Source organism: Dermochelys coriacea, chromosome 8 (assembly GCF_009764565.3).
Source record: "Dermochelys coriacea isolate rDerCor1 chromosome 8, rDerCor1.pri.v4, whole genome shotgun sequence".
In the NCBI taxonomy this organism is placed as follows: domain Eukaryota; kingdom Metazoa; phylum Chordata; order Testudines; family Dermochelyidae; genus Dermochelys; species Dermochelys coriacea.
In genome coordinates this window covers 38,148,476-38,167,866 of record NC_050075.1, presented here as the reverse complement: position 1 = coordinate 38,167,866, position 19,391 = coordinate 38,148,476, and the positions used below count along the sequence as shown (strand labels likewise).

The 19,391-nt window shown below is 42.6% G+C and overlaps 1 protein-coding gene across 1 annotated transcript; it reads right to left on the bottom strand.

The window, feature by feature from the left end:
• LOC119859958 lies at window positions 1-19,355 on the bottom strand. Its single transcript, XM_038412898.2, is given in 5 exon segments — window positions 1-1,231; window positions 5,170-7,678; window positions 15,096-15,103; window positions 16,898-19,333; window positions 19,335-19,355. Coding segments are annotated over 5 exon segments (5,094 nt in total). The 3' UTR covers window positions 1-1,111.
• Between the last annotated feature and the right edge of the window lie 36 nt (window positions 19,356-19,391).

The following is a 19,391-nucleotide window of genomic DNA, read 5'->3' as shown; positions in this document are numbered from 1 at the left end:
GCATACACGGTCCACAAGGCCTTACGTTCTGGAGGGACAGTCCATCCACCAAACCCCAGAACATGTCATTAGAAATCGATGCTTTAAAAACATGTCCCCTGATGACTTTGCTTCACAGAACCTGATCTGGCAGCACAGCTACCAATCGTTAGAATCAACGGATAAAAAAGTCAATCTAAAGCCATTTTAAAAATTGTTTTTATTAGTGTTATGGTCACCAGAAACTCGACTTTTAAAACCTTGTAAACAACGTGGAAAATTACACCATATTCCCTTTATCTGAAATATTATATTCGGTAATTAAATTAAATGAAGACAGAAAGAAAGAGATTTATCTTAACTCATTACACACTACAAAGTGTTTAAAGTTTATTGTATCACTTTTAACCTATTTTACTAACGTTCTACTAATGCAATATTACTCTTCACTTCTACAGTATCTTTTAACCAAGGATCTCAAAATGAGTTATAACTATTAGTTTCAGTTTCATATTGTTAGAAAAAAAAGACTACAATTTTGAAAATACACATTTTACAATATACACAAAGCTCAACCTCCCGACTAAATATTCAATGTACATTGCGGCTAAGCAGCTTTAATTTAACCAGCTTCTATTTGTTAATACATAATTACTTTGTAAGTGAAATTTATTCTTAATTTTCATTGAACATTAAACTTGTACATTGAAAGGAGGTTTCAGAAAATCAACACACTATTACATAATCATCTCCATAAGGGAGAATCATAGGGAAGCTGGTTTATGATAAATTACTGTTAAAGCTTAGGTTTGACTTATTATGTTTCCTTTATATCTAGATAAAGTAGACGTTGTTAAGCTCTAAAAAAATACACTAAGAGCTAGGTGGAATCGGCAAAGCAAGCATGCTATAGGAGCTCCTTCTCTTCTTCAACAGTCATATCATAAACTCAAAGGTCTACGTGAAAAACCAGGAATAAATAATTACATAATATAGAAATACATATCCTTGCTCTCTTACAGAAAGGGCCTGTACCTTCTTGAAAGTTTCTTGGAGGACGATAAGCCTCTTGATTCTCATTGCTCCTTTATGGTGTCTGATAGTTGAACAAAGCAGAGTTGGTTGTTCTCATCTATTGGTAGGAAAGCCAACCGTTTTGACTACTGTTCTCATTTATCCCTATCACCTTGTTAACAATACAGCCTGTGCCTGAAGATCTGGATATGGAGTCTTCAGAGACAGAAGCTCTGCCCTGCAAACAATATAGAATGATGTGGTGTCATTATCGGCTGTTATGAAGAACGCAGGCATTAGTGTGCATTGGGGGACATGCAAACAGGGCTTCATCTTACAGAACTGTGGCTGGGATATCATTCTATATGAAGTGAACAGAAGTTTTGTCATTGATTTCAATGGGAGCAGGATCTGGCCTGTACCTACATTGTATAATATAAATGCTCATGTTTAATGAAATCCTAAAATATGGCACGGTGTATCTATATAACTTGGAGGGAAATTTTACAGTGTGAAAATTCAGAAGTAAATGTAATTTGATAAGCCAAATACAGCTATATCCACTTCGTTGTATTTCTATTTGTATTTCTGTCTTTAAAAAACTATCTGGAACATCTTACATCCCCTGTGAGGCATTTACAATTACAAATCTAGAAAAGCTTTATGGTAATTTAGGTGGCTGATTCAAAAAGATCATTATCTTGCTGTTTGTTTAAGCCAAAATGTTCAAATGTGGTCATTGGTTGTGTGTGCCCAATTCCAGACATCTTGGGCCTAGTTTTCAGAACTGTTTAGTACCCAGAACTCCCACGGAACTCAATGGGAGTGATGCATACTCAATGACTCTGAAAAATCAGGGCTTGAGTGTCTAATACTGGGCATCAAAAAGGTAGGTTTCAAAAATCTTGAGTCAATTTAAATGTGTGGCCAGGATCATTAGCAATAATAATAACCAACTAGATTCATAGATACTAAGGTCAGAAGGGACCATTCTGACCATCTAGTCCGACCTCCTGCACAGCACAGGCCACAGAATCTCACCCACCCACTCCTATGAAAAACCTCACCCATGTCTGAACTATTGAAGTCCTTAAATCATGGTTCAAAGACTTCAAGGAGCAGAGAAGCCTCCCTCAAGTCAACCATGCCCCATGCTACAGAGGAAGGTGAAAAACCTCCAGGGCCTCTCCAATCTGCCCTGGAGGAAAATTCCTTCCCGACCCCAAATATGGCAATCAGCTAAACCCTGAGCATATGGGCAAGATTCACCAGCCAGATACTACAGAAAATTCTTTTCTGGGTAACTCAGATCCCATCCATCTAATATCCCATCTCAGGGGATTTGGTCTATTTACCCTAAATATTTAAAGATCAATTACTTACCAAAATCCCATTATCCCATCATACCATCTCCTCCATAAACTTATCGAGTAGAATCTTAAAACCAGATAGATCTTTTGCCTCCACTGCTTCCCTTGGAAGGCTATTCCAAAACTTCACTCCTCTGATGGTTAAAAACCTTCGTCTGATTTCAAGTCTAAACTTCCTGGTGGCCAGTTTATACCCATTTGTTCTTCTAATTTTTTAAAATAGATTTGTAAGAGTTAAGAATAACTTATTTTGATAGCAACTAATTAACTGTTGGTTAATACTTTCTGTAGGAACACTGCATAATCCCGACAAAGTGCCAGCATACACGCTAATTTTTTTCATGATCAGGGCTGTCAAAGTGGCAGATGCTCAGATGCTGTAAATTGCCCCTCCTCCACCACCATTTACTTCCGCGGCGCTATGTCGATTTACACCAGCTGGCATATTGATGTCTTTAATATCAGTTTTGTATTTGCTGTTTACATCTCCTGAAGGGGAAGTGCGGGTTTTCTTTTGGAGCACTTTGCCATTCTATCTTAGGTATCCAACAGAAATTACTATAATCAAATAATTCATTAATTATGTTGAACTCCAGGTTATCTTTAGATAATAATTAGAAATGATCATTTATACTAAAATGTCTCTGGGAGTACATTTTACTTTCACACATCTGTTTCAATTAATTCAGGATTCTTGGCAGTAGATTAAGATATCTAAAACCTCAATGTCATTTTTACAAAGAAAAAAGACTCTGTAGTTTATAGGTTTTAAAAAAAATCTATACACATATTCATGTATAGTCATAATAATTCACCAATTAGCCATTACTAATAGTCACAACAACCGCAAGTTCCTAGATTCAAGATATTTGTTAGGACTGGTGTCACAAAATTAGTATTGAATGAAAAACTCTATCTGAAACACTGCTTGATTTTTGTAACTCTCTCTCTCTCTCCCTCTCTCTCGCTCTTTGGAGGGGAAAAAATCTGTAAATTCTTTGCAAACACCGGGCCCATAATACCTCATTTTAGTTGTATCCATTATCTGGAAAACGAAGAGCCAGAATTCAGGCGACACTTATTCCTGAGCTTCTTTCTTTGTATTTACTAAAGGCTAGATTCTCCTTCACCTTTGTGCTGGTGGAAGGGAGCAGAAAATGATGGAATTTGGCCACTGTGTGTAGAATAAGGGGTATTAAGTTTCGCCTCACGTTCCCCCATTTTTACAGCTAATTCTAATGCCTGCTCCCCTCCCAAACCAGCAGAAATACTTCAAGCAAGACCAGCGGGAGGTGACGATTCCATCCGATTTGGCTTCTGGGTTTCCTCTGTCCATGGAGAAAGCAGAGAAAGGGGAGGAGGGGGCTGCTACAGAGTGTGGAGAGCCAGAGAAGAACACGGGGAACATCCCCTCTGAGAAGTCAGCTTTATTTCCCCTATCGATCCACACTCCTTGTATTCTTTGTACACCTTCCTTTTCTCCCTTAATACATCCCTCCGCCTGAGGGTAAGATCGGTAGCAAACTCCAGAAAGTGGAATCTCCTTGGACCTCTCTTTCTGTGGGTTTTGCCGAAAGGAACGGTACAATATGAGTCAATGCCATAGTTCACCCCAGAGAAGACAAAAATATTATCCACCAACAAGTGTAACGTCAGGAGCATGCGTTTGGATACGGCCTCCTACAATCATTAAACACATTCAATCTCATAATGCAAAACATTCATACTATTATTACTTCCCACGGGCCATAAACTTCCGTCCATTCAACACAAAAACAGAGAGCTAAGTGGTACCAAGCCCGGCTGCTTTATACTGAATTACGCCCCCCCCCCCCCGCCTCAGTTGCCCCATCGGAGTTTTTCCTCAGCTGAGGACCGGACCCTGTATTTTCAGCATTGTTGGACAAGGTACTAGCTAGGGGTGTTTCTACACACCCACATCCATCGGACATTACTTGTACACAGTGAATTTCCTTAGTTGCTCTAGATTATTGTTTCTCCTTGGACTCTATTCCGTTCTACCATTTCCCAAACACTTGCTGCCTATAAAAATCCTGCTAATACCACTAACTGCAGCTATATCAGCAGTGTACATATAATAGTGGCTTATAACATCCACGTCATGGGTACAAAAGCTCATGAAGCTCGAACTAATGACGATTTTACAGGATTTAAGCAATCATTGCCCATTCCTTCAATAAATATCCTCCTCATTTAAACCTCTGCCACTGCTTGCTGCTCACATAGCAAAGGGTTTGATGGAAAACAAAGGTGTAGTTTACATATTGTGGGAGGATACGTTTTCCTTAGATACTTCTATTTTACTTTGTTTCCCCGATCTCCTTCATTACATATTGACGCATTAGTCCTAAAATCCACATCTCAGCAAAAACACTGCTAAAAAAGCAAGTTCAGCCTCAATTTCCTTTTAAAATTTTAGACTTCAGGGAATTCCCTTAGGAATCTTGTACAAAGGTCAGATAATTCTGATGTTAATGAACTCTTGATAATTAATATCCAAATAATTCTTTTGACAAGTTTCAATCTTTCTTGGTAGAGAACACAGAGAACGCAAGAAGATCAGAACCAGTCTAGCAAACTCCCTTTTAGAGCCTTACTGTGCAATTATATTAGCCCGCATATACTAAAATTTGAAAAATATGTTGGACAATAAACAGAAAAGCTCCCTAGGAAATGAAACATTTCTCAATATTTCTAAATGTTCCAGTCAACTAATTTTCATAGCAGCAGAAACAAACATATTCAAGAAAGGTATTGATGCAAATGGAATGAAATAAGCACTCACCTCTCTCAGAAATTCTTTCTCCTCCTTCAGATGAGAGTTAATCTGGGAGTCAAGAACGGACCCTTCTTCAACGCTGGGGTCAGCGGGTAGAGACGGTACCAGCGGCCTGAGAAATTTAAATTCGCTCGTGCCAGATCCAGTTGTCAAGCAAACCTCATAACAATAAGATTGAGGCAGAGTCCCAGTGCCGCTCCTGTCCGCAGGATTTGTGGGGAAGTTGGGCTCACAATAAAAGTTCCTGGACGATGGAACATACCGCTCTCGGCACTGCCTTGTCTTGTATACACGGATGGCGATAATTGTTACCACAGAAACCAGAAAAAGGAATGAAACGAAAGACAAAGAAATGACTAAATACAGGGTTAATGTGTCCTGCTGCTCCTCCTCTTGTGGTACATCCAGTAACTGCATGTAGGCGTCTGAAAACCCATCCACCAGAAGCACATTAAGGGTCGAGGTGGTGGATCTGGGCGGCTCTCCGTTGTCTCTAACCAAGACGATAAGTTTCTGTTTAACAGAGTCTGGGCTCCTTATAGGCCTGCTGGTTTTTACTTCCCCGGTTTGGAGACTCACAGCGAAGAGACCTGGGTCTGTGGCCTTGAGCAGCTGGTAGGAGAGCCAAGAATTCTGACCGGAATCTCCATCCACAGCCACCACCTTCGTCACCAGGTAACCCGCCTCCGCCGATCTGGGAACCAGGTCATTAGCGGGGGAGCTGCTGTTCTGCAGAGGGTATAAAATGAAGGGCGCGTTGTCATTTTCATCAATTATCACTACTCGGACAATGACTTCAGAGCTCAGTGGAGGGGACCCGCCATCCGCAGCTTTCACCGAAACCTGGAAATCCCTCGTTTGCTCATAATCCACAGACTGCAGAGCGTACACATTCCCGTTTTCGGAGTTTATGGAGAAGGGGAGGTGGCCGATGTTGCCAGGCAATGCCGAATATGTCACTTTGGCATTCTGCTCTGTGTCGAGGTCAGCAGCATGGACAGTTCCAATCAACAGGCCCGGGTGATTGTTCTCCTTCAGGTACATGACGTACGAACTTTCATTAAATACAGGGGGGTTGTCATTAATATCCGATAGCTGAACACGGATGATCCTCACGGAGGTGAGTCTCGGAGTCCCCCGGTCTGTGGCCGTGATGCTTATGTTATACTCAGGCACTTTCTCTCGGTCCAGGGGCTTTTGTGTAACAAGCTCGTGATAATTTTTCAGAGTCGATTTTAAAGCAAAAGGGACATTGTCCTGAATGGAGCAGACCGTTCTGCCATTGTCCCCGGAGTCTGGGTCTCTCACACTGAACAGGGCCACCACTGTCTCAGGGGAGGAGTCCTCGGGTATGGTGCTGGTGAGGGACGTCAGTGTCACTTCCGGGGCGTTGTCATTCATGTCCTCGATCTGCACCAGGACTTTGCAGCGGGAAGAAAACCCCCCGCCATCCGTGGCCTGAACTTCTATTTCATACATTGCTGCGTCTTCAAAATCAATTATCCCCAAAACAGTGATTTCGCCAGTGAACTGATCTAGCTGAAATAACTTGAGGACTAGGTCGGGGACCTGCCCGAATGAATAAGTGATTTCTGCATTTGAACCTTCATCCAAATCACTGGCTTGAACCTTAGTGACCAAAGTGTCCTGCGGACTGTTTTCCATTAACTGCACCTTGTACACTGACTGACTAAACCGGGGGAAGTTATCGTTGGTGTCAAGCACAATAATGCGTATTTGGGCTGTGCCGGTTCTCTGTGGCAGGCCCCCATCGGCAGCTGTGAGAATCAGCATCAACTGCGCCTGCTCCTCCCGATCTAATTGTTTCTCTAAAACCAACTCCGCATATTTATTGCGGTCTCCCCGGGTTTGCACATCCAGACTGAAGTGCTCATTAGAGCTGACTGCGTAGCTCTGGATGCCGTTTGTTCCTATGTCGGAATCTTGGGCTCTTTCCAAGGGGAAGCGGGTGTTTATGGGCATCTGTTCAGGTATTTTTAAAACGAATTCATTTTTAGAGAATTTAGGATTATTGTCATTCACATCATCTATCTGCACCTCCATTGAGTACAGCTGCAGTGGATTTTCCAACAGAATTTCGAATTGCAGCAAACATGGGTCACTCTGTCCACACAGATCCTCACGGTCTATTTTTTCCTTTATTATTACATCCCCGGATCCTGTGTTCAGCTCAAAATATTGCTTGGTGCTTTTAGAAATCAAGCGGGCTCTGCGAGCAAACAATTTCCCTACATCCAGATTCAAATCCTTTGCAATATTAGCAACTAGGGACCCGCTTTTCTTCTCTTCACGCGAAGAATAGCGGATCGTCTCACACGCCACTAGGGACACACACAAACATAGAAAGAAAGACACAACTTGCCTTTTCCTGGAGAGAGTCTCCATTCCGCCAGCCATTCCCGGGTCAGATCTGAAACACAGGCCTCTCTTGCAAAGCTGCTGTAGCCATTCATATGTTGTGCTAGAAAGTAAACGATTTGTCCTCCAATATTGGCTTTATTTGTAATTATTCCAGCCGCCCTTTCCCTGTAATCCTTTATCATCCGTTCCCGGCGCAGAGCCGTTGTCGTCTGGATTCAGAAGTCTGAGTGCAGCTTCCACTGAGGGCTGACGGAGTCCGAAAAGCTGCATTTTCAGCACCGTCTTTGCTAATCTCGCCACCTTGTGGCTCAGCTAAAATAAGGCATGCTATGATATTTACATTTTAAACTTACTATGTGCAGTTATTAACTGCATAGCAAAGATTTTCTCCATTAAATACAAATTGTGGTTATAACATTTCATAGTGAAAACTCTGAGATATTAACGCAGATTATTACCCATTAGAGGAGATACAGAGTGGCAAAATAATATAATAGTTAATTTAATTTTGATCCTTCCACACCACAGTTTCTTCTCTCAGACCTCAATACTTTTATTCTTCACAGATAACTAAGTAAACAAGTTACTGCAAGTTGATCACATGTCCCATTGCTTCTCTTTCGTCTACAAAGTAACAATATTTTGGGAATTCTTAAATCTATGATTCCCTTTTCTATTTTCTATTACGTTGTCCTAGAGTAAATCTAGGATCGACCTAGTGATTAATCATGCATCATATAGGTTAGTGTGGGGAAAGGATCTCGTCTTGGCACCTACACTATTATTCAACAAAATGGGTCTCCCATGACAACTGGAAGAAGCAAACATATCTTTCTCTTGATTTTTTTATCTTATATATTTTATGGCAATACAGGCCATAACATAAACAAGAAAAATGAAACTGAAGCCATAGAAAAGTAATGTATATATTTAATATCCCATCACATTCCTCTTGCGTAGCTATGTCACTGGATTGCATATGTGCATCTGAAAATGCTCCATTAGCAGTATATTTAGCATCACAGCAGCGGATTGGGGAGGTGTCCATTGTCTTTAATAATACTTAGCTTTTGCGTAAAGGAGTCACGCTCTGTAAATGAGATCGTGGTTTCTCTTCCCCATTTTGGAGTCCGACAGTGAATAGATCTGCATCAGCGGCCTTCAGCAGTTGGTATGAAAAAGAAGAATTTGACCAGAATCTCAATCTACAGCCACCAATTTGCCTTCCTTGTTCTGCGAACTAGGTCATTAAATGAGAGAGGTCCTGTTCTGAAGAGGGCATAAAATGAAGGGGGCAATATCATTTTAATCAGATAACTTGGACAATTACTTGCTGCCTCTAAAAATCCTACTGATGCCATCAGCTGCCACTATATCACTATATCAGAGGAGAGATTAATAAGACTGGGACTTTTCAGCTTGGAAAAGAGACAAATAAGGGGGGATATGACTGAGGTCTATAATATCATGACTGGTGTGGAGAAAACAAATAAGGAGGTGTTATTTACTACTTCTCATAACACAAGAACTATGGGGCACAAATGAAATTAATAGGCAGCAGGTTTAAAACAAGCAAAAGGAAGTATTTCTTCAAATTCTTCACACAATGCACAGTCAACCTGTGGAACTCTTCGCCGGGGAATGTTGTGAAGGCCAAGACCAGAACAGTTTTGAAAAAAAGAACTAGATAACTTCATGGAGGATAGGTCCATCAGTGGCTATTAGCTAGGATGAGCATGGATGGTGTCCCTAACCTCTGTTTGCCAGAATCTGGGAATGAGTGACAGGGGATGGATCACTGGATGATTACCTGTTCTGTTCATTCCCTCTGGGGCATTGGCCACTGTCGGAAGACAGGCTACTGAGCTAGAGGGACCTTTGGTCTGATGCAGTATGGCCATTCTTATATATGCATATAATAGGGGTCTTTCACATCTGTACTGATTGCTATGGATTCATAAACTCCAGAAGCTGTAAATGATGTTCATTTTATAGAATATCAATAACCATTGCCTCTTCCTTCTATAAGTACACCCTTCATCAAGACCGCGGCCACTGCTGGCAGCTCATATTGCAAAGGGTTTGATGGACAAATAAGGTGAAGTTTACATTTTCCTTAATCAGTGTTTTCCCCAGGAACTGAATGGGGGGTGGGGTAGGGAAACAAATTTACAGGGGGGCTAAGACCTACCAGGGGTGAGACCAGGAGGGCAAAAGTGTGCTGTATGGACCCATAGTAAAACTTGAAAAATGTTTCACGACCATTTTATTATATTTTACTCATGTTTTAAAATCATACAAATTAAAGCTGGCTCCTCAAGCCTACTGTGAAGCCCTACATATCTATGTCCTTCCTGGTTTCTTGTAATTTTGCACAGCTCTGATAATGAGCTTCTCAAATGCAATGTTTTCATCTTAAGTGGCTTCTTGTGTGTCCTGTACTTTCAGTCCTTCATGATATGCTCATGATCAGGAAGAAGGTGACTTCTTTGAGAATACAAAATTCTATTCAATAACTATAAAAAATGTTCAGCTGTAGCTGTTATAATTGGGAGTAGCAAGAAATGAATTCCTACTTCTTTCATCCCAGGAAACATAGCACAAAGATTGGGTCAAACCACTAGTGATGATAAAGAAGAAGCTGAAGTCAAATCTTCATTCATTGTATGATATTGCACTCTGTGTTCAAATTCTGTATTCTGCCCTGATCTCATAGCAGCCTCATTGCTGGTAGTGTCTCACTCCACTCAATTGTCGATGTTTTATAAGACAGGCATCTGTAAAAGCTACATAGAGGTTGAGTATAATCCAGAAGTCCCTGATGTAGATTTGTAAGAATCAAGTCTGTGTACTTTTTCAGATGGTTTAACAAACACTTCATGTCCTGTTCACTTAAAGATTTAATATAACTGCCCTCATTAGTCAACTTCTGGACTGAAGTCTTTGCTTATTCCAGTACGTTTTCAATTGATCTCTCTCTGATTGATCCAAATGGAGCTTCTATTGCTGGACAAAAATCTACTACTGTTTTAGCAGTATTTATTCATATAAATGGTGTTGTGTCTCCAGCATACTTAACAGCCTCAGTAAGTACTTCTAAAATTGGCTTTGACAGTGACTGGCTTATAAGACTCTCTGCATGTCGATGCAGTCCAGAGGCTTGGTATTTTGCAGCCTTTTCATGTAGTTTTGTCAGCATTGGCTTTGCTGATTGGTCTCACAAATCAAGCTGTTACACTTTCACTACATAAATCCATGGTACACCCACATCTTGAATACTGCATGCATTTCTGGTTGCCCCATCTCAAAAAGGATACATTGGAATTGGAGAAGGGGAACCAAAATGATTAGGGGTAAGGAACAGATTCTATATGAGGAGAGATTAAAAAGACTGGGATTTTTAAGGTTGGAAAAGAGATGACTAAGAGGGGATATGATAGAGGTCTATAAAATCTTGACTGTTGTGGAGAAAGTGAATAAGGAAATGTTATTTACTCTTTCACATAATACAAGAACTAGGAGTCATGCAATTAAATTAATAGGCAGCAGGTTTAAAACAAACAAAAGGAAGTACTTCACACAACACAGTGTCAACCTGTGGAACTTTTTGCCAGGGGATGTTGAGAAGACCAAAACTATAACAGCATTAAAAAAAACTAGATAAGTTCATGGAGGAAAGGTCCACCAATGCAGGGCCAGCCCACAATATTTTGGCACCTGAGGCAGGGAGCTCAAATGATGCCCTCATGCCCCCTCGCTTGGGCCAAAACTTAGAAAGGTCTCAATTTTGCCTTCTTCCTGTTCTACTCCTCTCATGGTACTGCTCTGCTACCTACCCCAATAAAGGAGAACTAACAACTTAAAATGCCTTGTTCAAAAATTTGAACAGCAAATGTAACTTTTCTTGTCTGCATAGTAAACACTGGCATTTTTATCTGTTTGAATAATCAAAGTAGTGCTTTCCGTGCCTTCTTGGTTGCAAAGATTTGAACGGCTTCCTGCTGAAGGTCCACAGTCTGGGCCAGTTCATGCTCTATTGGGATGGTTACAAGGCTGACCAGCCTCTCCTGTGTTATTGTGGAGCGTAGATGTGTTTTTATTAACTTCAGCTTGGAGAAGCTGCATTCTCCACTGGCAATTGTTACAGGAAGTGTTAGAAGTATGCGCAGAGCAACAAAAGCATTTGGAATGAGGGTGGTCATCTTATTTGTGCACAAATATTCCAGAACAGCCTTTGGAGTTGATCCTGCTGAAATGTATCTTGAAATGGCCTTTCAATTCATCACCTAAATCACTTGCATCAATATCGCGCATGTCATCATGTGTCAAGACTGTCTCTAGTGCCCTGCATTGCTGGTGTAGGTCTTCTTCAGGTATAATGAGGAGTTTTGGAATATCATACAACATCCTAAATATACTGCTATGTTCCTTGAACTGCATGAAATGTTCTTCAACTGACTGTATTGCACAATCTAGCAACTGGTTAAAGAATTCAACTTTGAATTGTTGTTTAGGGTCTCTTATGGGATTATCCAGTGCCTCGGAATCAAAATGTCTTCTTCGGTGACTCTTGTATTCTTGAATGGGTGGGAAAATAGTTTCAGCGTGAAGTTCCTCTGCCAACTTCTGTGCGCTCTTCACAACATTTTGAAATCCCTCCTCTGACCGGTAAGACTGTAGGTATGACTTTGCTTTGTCCAGTTGTTCCATTGCTCCAGATATATCAAGGTCAACTCCTTGGAGTCTCTTGCTTACAACATTTATTTCAAACAGTATGTCATGCCACAACACTAAGCCACACAAAATTTGAAGTTATGTATGTTTCTGGTGATTCCATTTCCCTCTGCCACTGTTCTCCCACAAACAGTTCCTGTCATAGCATTATCCTCCATAATGGCAACTATGGAATCATCTATCTTCCCAATTGTGTTTTTGGTAGGCTTTATCACCTCCACTCGACTTTCCCATCATGTGGCACTCAGAGGTTTCAGGGTCAGAGAGGATGTTCCCAGATGTTGCTTCAAAATTTGCCATCGATGAATTAATGCAGAGAAAAATACACAGATGCTTTGAATTACATTAAAAAATTCAGCATCCTCACTAGAAGCTGATGCTGCATCACTGACCACCAAGTTCAATGAATGAGAACCACATGGGACAAAAAAAGCTGGAGGGTTTAACTCTCAAATCTGTGTCTACACTCCTCTGTTCTTTCCTCTCATGTTGGCATCATTATCGTAGCCCTGACCTCTCATGTCAGCTATCGCAATTCCCGTATCTTCCAGCTTTTTAAGAAGCACATTTGTCATACCAGCTCCTGTAGTATCATCAATGTCAATAAATTCTAGAAAATGCTCTCTGACAGTCACCATTGCAGGGACATTTTTACTAGGTTCTGTTCTTGTTACAAAATGCACCATTAAAGTCATTTATTCCATATGGCTGATGTCAGGTGTGCCGTCCAGAATAACAGAGTAATATCTTGCTGACTTCAGATCTGCCACAATCTTCTGTTTGACTATTGTTGCCAGTAACTGTATGATCTCATTTTGAATTGTTTTTCCAAGGTAGTGGTGTATGCACATTTCTTGGGTGGTGACGCTTCTTAAATGCTCCTGGAGTACAGCATCAAACTCAGCCATCAACTCCACAATTTTAAGGAAGTTTCCATTATTTGGCACATACAGCTGATCTGAAGTGCCACGCGTGCTAGGTTTTGGGTAGCAAGCATTCTCACAATGGCAATGAGCCTTTTCAGAACATTTGGCCAGTAAAGAGACTCTGATGCAATCTTCTCTTGATGCTGATCATCTATGGCAACCTTTAACCTTAGTCTCATCTCAAGCTCTTTCCACCTACAAATGCTCTCTGGTGATTTGCTGCCTTCTCATGGCATGCCAGATTTCTAGCCAGATTTTTCCAGTCCTTTGTTCCTGTAGAACCCAATGTGGCTGGAACATTAGACTGGAAGAGTTTGCAGCATTCTGGGTTTTTGAGTACATAAGCCATGGCCTCTCCACTTTGTCAGCATTGTGGATTTCATGCCAGTAATGTGCTGGATGGAAACTTCTATTTTCATTGTCTTTGGGGAACATAAAGTTTTTCACTTGCTGTGGCCCATGCAGTACAAGGAAGTCCCTCAGGCTACTGCTCAAGTGGGTCCACAGTCCTGGATCATCTAGACTTAAGGAACTAAACTCAGCAGCAGCTGTTTCTTGCACCTCCACCACACTCTTCTACACTTTGGTCTACACTTTTCTTCAGGAATGTGCATGGTTACATCCATTTGAGATGGAGATATGGATGCTGCAGTAGCTGCCAGGTCACCTGCACTCTGACTAACTGGAAGATCAGGCATCTCCTCACCACTCACATCCTCACTGGGGCCGAAAGGCTCACCATGAACAATTGTCTCTATGTATCTCAGGAGAGCTCCTTCCTGCTTAGATAGAAAAGCTTCCTTTGCTTTCTTTCTTTTTCTGAATGCTGCCCCAGAGGGGCGTTTCTTCTTTCACTCATGACTGCTGTTCTGTTCCAGCTATAGTGGCTCTCAACACTCAACTGAAGGGGACAAATAAGCAGGCTGGTAGCAGGGCCTGAGTGAGGGAAGATATCAGCATCTTAAGGGCCTAACTGGCTCCTACTACTTCAGTTGACTGCCTGTTCTCCTCAAGTGGGTTCAGGGAAGCAGCAGGAAACAGGAAGCTCCCTGAGAAGCTGGTGTTAATCAGTCCAGGCTCCTGGGGGTGCTAAAGAGGTACATAAGAGGCTCCTCCTCCCCTCACTCCCTGCAGCTTTCTGTTATTCCCTCTCACCTTTTCTCCTGCACACCTGTTATGTCTCTTGTGCCCTCCTTCCTCCAGCACAGCACTCCACCATCTCTGTGCATCTAGAGCAGAGAGAATACATATGCACCAGCAGCAGACACAATTTTCTTCACTCTGGGTCCTAGAGGTGCACCGCTACAGTCTGGCACCTAAGGTGGCCATCTCAGTTCACCTTCTGGTAAGGCCAGCCCTGCACCAATTGCTATTAGCCAGGATGGGCAGGGATGCCATACCATGTTCTGAGTGTCCCTAACCTCTGTTTGCCAAAAGCTGGGAATGGGTGACAGGGGATGAATCACTTAATGATTTCCTGTTCTGTTCATTCCCTCTGAAGCACCTGGTATTGACCACAGTTGGAAGACAGCATACTGGGCTAGATGAACCATTGGTCCAACATAGTATGGCTGTTTTTATGTTCTTATGTAAAAATAATGTATAATAATAAAAATGTTTAGTAGAGAAACTTCCCAAGATAAGGACCTCTTGAGACAGCAACGATGTGAGTTAACAACCTTGGGAAATAATACATTTTAAAAATCTTGGCTTAGCAGGAAATGTATAAGTTTCCCAGTCACAAACCTAGCATTCTGGTGCAAAGTTACTAAAACAAACAAATGTTCTTTTAACAAGCCCCTCCTTTCTCCCTCCACTGAACCCCATTCATAGTTGTTGTCCTTGGTCAGCGGAGACCCAGAGTTCACAGGTGCTTTTGCATGAGTTCACCTCTCATCCTGCATGGTAGGAGAGAGAAGGCGCCTTGTTCATTCCTTCAGCACTCACCGCTCACTCAGGTCACTCACTCTGTCAACTCTTGTGCATTGTGCCACTATTCAGTCCACTGCTCTGTCGCCAATGGCCCTGTGCTGTCACCTTCTGCTGCCACCTGGCACTGTGACCTCTGCAAATCGGTCTCCTAAGATTCCACCCAGCTCTCAGTGATTTCATCTCTCAGTAAAGGAACCTAACTGCTAGTGCAGGCTGAGCTGTCTCTTCCACTGAAACACTGTCCCACAGCAAGTTTGAGCACTTAGACCTGATTATCAGTGATTTCAGCTCTAGTGGTCACTTAACAAAAAACACAAAAGACTCTCCATGTAGCCTAAAAAGCTCTATCTTTAAACAGGGGAAGGGGCAGGTCAAATAGTGCTGTGACTCTTAGGCAGATCCCACACCACCAAGCAAAACATCTGTCCCCCTCCCTTTCTCTCTCCACTGAGATCTGACATCCACACTCTCTGCTTAGTGAGTGCAGTTCAGTTGAGGGTGACTAGTGCTTAATTTGTAATGAAAGATGTGTCGGAGCTCAAGCAAGTTTTTTAGTTTCATAACTGATATGGCAAGCCCATAGGTTCCAGAGCTATGAACTGCCAAGACTACATGTTCCAGGGCTCAGCCCTAGCACAAATTAAGCACTTAGGTCACCCTTCTCAGGACAGATCAAGTACAGTTCTGTTGCCCTTTACTCATACAATAAAGATAACATTTCATTACCCCCACATTCATTACTAAAGTGATTTGTAACCCAACACCAGCCAAATCTGATCGCTTTGGCAACACAGCTTGTCTGCTGGATCCTGAGGCAGAATAGGTGTGTTCATGTAAATACAGTCTGGCCCTGATGCCTTCCCCTCTGCACAGCCCAGCTCATCACTAGCTGTCAGGGGAGAGCTCATTCAGACCTTGCTTACAAACTATAATTTCTAATTATTAGGTTGGTCAACATCACTGAGGCACCAAAACTGTCATAAAAAAACAATAGCTGGGTGAGGCAGCTGGTCTTTGTTCATACTTTTCAAACTTCTTAAGCTTTTTCAGGTACAAGTATTTTATCGTATGTTTTATATGCTTTTAAAGTGCTTATTATGTTTCAATTCAAATTTCCAACCAAGGACTAAACTGGCAACACCGCATGTAAATAATGACCACTGTGGAGTGGGATGATGGGGAAATTCAGGGGAGGGGTTGGGAAATCCCTCCCTTAGATACTTCTATTTTACTTTAAGGTTTCCCTGATCTCTGTCTTTTCACCTTCATGCAGTAACCCTAAAACTTCCACCTCATATAGATTACCTCCAAAAATACTACTGAAGAAGGAAGGGCAAGCTCAGATTCTTTGTAACATTTCATATTCCATATAGCCCCCTGCAGAACACGCTATCTAGGTCACATAATTCTGCTATTATTGCATTCTTGATAAATAGATACACAATTACTTTTATAATTTTCCTTTGACAAGCTTCAATCTTTCTTTGCAGAACTCAGAGAGTCTGCACAGAGACCAGTATCACATTTTGCTGAATGGCCTTTTAGAGAGGAAAAGAGCATAATATAAAAAAAGGAATTAAGTACAAATATATTAGCCTGAACATCATACAAATGGGAAAAATGTATCAACTACAGAAAAAGCTCCCTAAGAAAAAACATCTCTAGACATTTATGGAAATAATATAAGTAATTTTCATAGCAGTAGAAGCAAACATATTCAAGCACGGTATATATAAAAATGGAGTGAAATAGGCACTCACCTCTCTCAGAGGTTCTCTCTCCTCCTTCAGATGAGAGTTAATCTGAGAGTCAAGAACGGACCCTCCTGCAGCGCTGGGGTCAGCGGGTAGGGACGGTACCAGCGGCCTGAGAAATTTAAATTTGCTCGTGCCAGATCCAGTTGTCAAGCAAACCTCATAAGATTGAGGCAGAGTCCCAGTGCCGCTCCTGTCCGCAGGATTTGTGGGGAAGTTGGGCTCACAATAAAAGTTCCTGGACGATGGAACATACCGCTCTCGGCACTGCCTTGTCTTGTATACACGGATGGCGATAATTGTTACCACAGAAACCAGAAAAAGGAATGAAACGAAAGACAAAGAAATGACTAAATACAGGGTTAATGTGTCCTGCTGCTCCTCCTCTTGTGGTACATCCAGTAACTGCATGTAGGCGTCTGAAAACCCATCCACCAGAAGCACATTAAGGGTCGAGGTGGTGGATCTGGGCGGCTCTCCGTTGTCTCTAACCAGGACGATAAGTTTCTGTTTAACAGAGTCTGGGCTCCTTATAGGCCTGCTGGTTTTTACTTCCCCGGTTTGGAGACCCACAGCGAAGAGACCTGGGTCTGTGGCCTTCAACAAGTGATAGGAAAGCCAAGAATTCTGACCGGAATCTCCATCCACAGCCACCACCTTCGTCACCAGGTAACCCGCCTCCGCCGATCTAGGAACCAGGTCATTAGCGGGGGCGCTGTTGTTTTGCAGAGGGTATAAAATGAAGGGCGCGTTGTCATTTTCATCAATTATCACAACTCTGACAATGACTTCAGAGCTCAGTGGAGGGAACCCGCCATCCGCAGCTCTCACCGTAACCTGGAAATCCCTCGTTTGCTCATAATCCACAGACTGCAGAGCGTACACATTCCCGTTTTCGGAGTTTATGGAGAAAGGGAGGTGGCCGATGTTGCCAGGCAATGCCGAATATGTCACTTTGGCATTCTGCTCTGTGTCGAGGTCAGCAGCATGGACAGTTCCAATCAACAGGCCCGGGTGATTGTTCTCCTTCAGGTACATGACGTACGAACTTTCATTAAATACAGGGGGGTTGTCATTAATATCCGATAGCTGAACACGGATGATCCTCACGGAGGTGAGCCTCGGAGTCCCCCGGTCTGTGGCCGTGATGCTTATGTTATACTCAGGCACTTTCTCTCGGTCCAGGGGCTTTTGAGTAACAAGCTCGTAATAATTCTTCAGAGTCGATTTTAAAGCAAAAGGGACATTGTCCTGAATGGAGCAGAGCGTTCTGCCATTGTCCCCGGAGTCTGGGTCTCTCACACTGAACAGGGCCACCACTGTCTCAGGGGAGGAGTCCTCGGGTATGGTGCTGGTGAGGGACGTCAGTGTCACTTCCGGGGCGTTGTCATTCATGTCCTCGATCTGCACCAGGACTTTGCAGTGCGCAGACAAACCGCCGCCGTCAGTGGCCTGAACTTCTATTTCATACATTGCTGCGTCTTCAAAATCAATTATCCCCAAAACAGTGATTTCGCCAGTGAACTGATCTAGCTGAAATAACTTGAGGACTCGGTCGGGGACCTGCCTGAATGAATAGGTGATTTCTGCATTTGAACCTTCATCCAAATCACTGGCTTGAACCTTAGTGACCAAAGTGTCCCGCGGACTGTTTTCCATTAACTGCACCTTGTACACTGACTGACTAAACCGGGGGAAGTTATCGTTGGTGTCAAGCACATTAATGCGTATTTGGGCTGTGCCGGTTCTCTGTGGAAGGCCCCCATCGGCAGCTGTGAGAATCAGCATCAACTGCGCCTGCTCCTCCCGATCTAATTGTTTCTCTAAAACCAACTCCGCATATTTATGGCCGTCTTCGCGGGAATGCACATCCAGCCTGAAGTGCTCATTAGCGCTGATCGCGTAGCTCTGGATGCCGTTTGTTCCTATGTCTGAATCTTGGGCTCTTTCCAAGGGGAAGCGGGTGTTTATGGGGATCTGTTCCGGCATTTTTAAAACGAATTCATTTTTAGAGAATTTAGGGTTATTGTCATTCATATCATCTATCTGCACTTCCATTGGGTACAGCTGCAGTGGATTTTCCAACACAATTTCGAATTGCAGCAAACACGGGTCATTCTGTCCGCACAGATCCTCACGGTCTATTTTCTCCTTTATTATCACATCCCCGGATCCTGTGTTCAGCTCAAAGTATTGCTTGGTGCTTTTAGAAACCAGCCGGGCCCTGCGAGCCAACAATTTCCCTACATCCAGTTTCAAATCCTGTACAATATTAGCCACTAGGGACCCGCTTTTCTTCTCTTCACGCACAGAATAGCGGATCGTCTCACATGCCACCAAGGACACACACAAACATAGAAAGAAAGACACAACTTGCCTTTTCCTGGAGCGAGTCTCCATTCCGCCAGCCATTCCCGGGTCAGATCTGAAACACAGGCCTCTCTTGCAAAGCTGCTGTAGCCATTCATATGTTGTGCTAGAAAGTAAACGATTTGTCCTC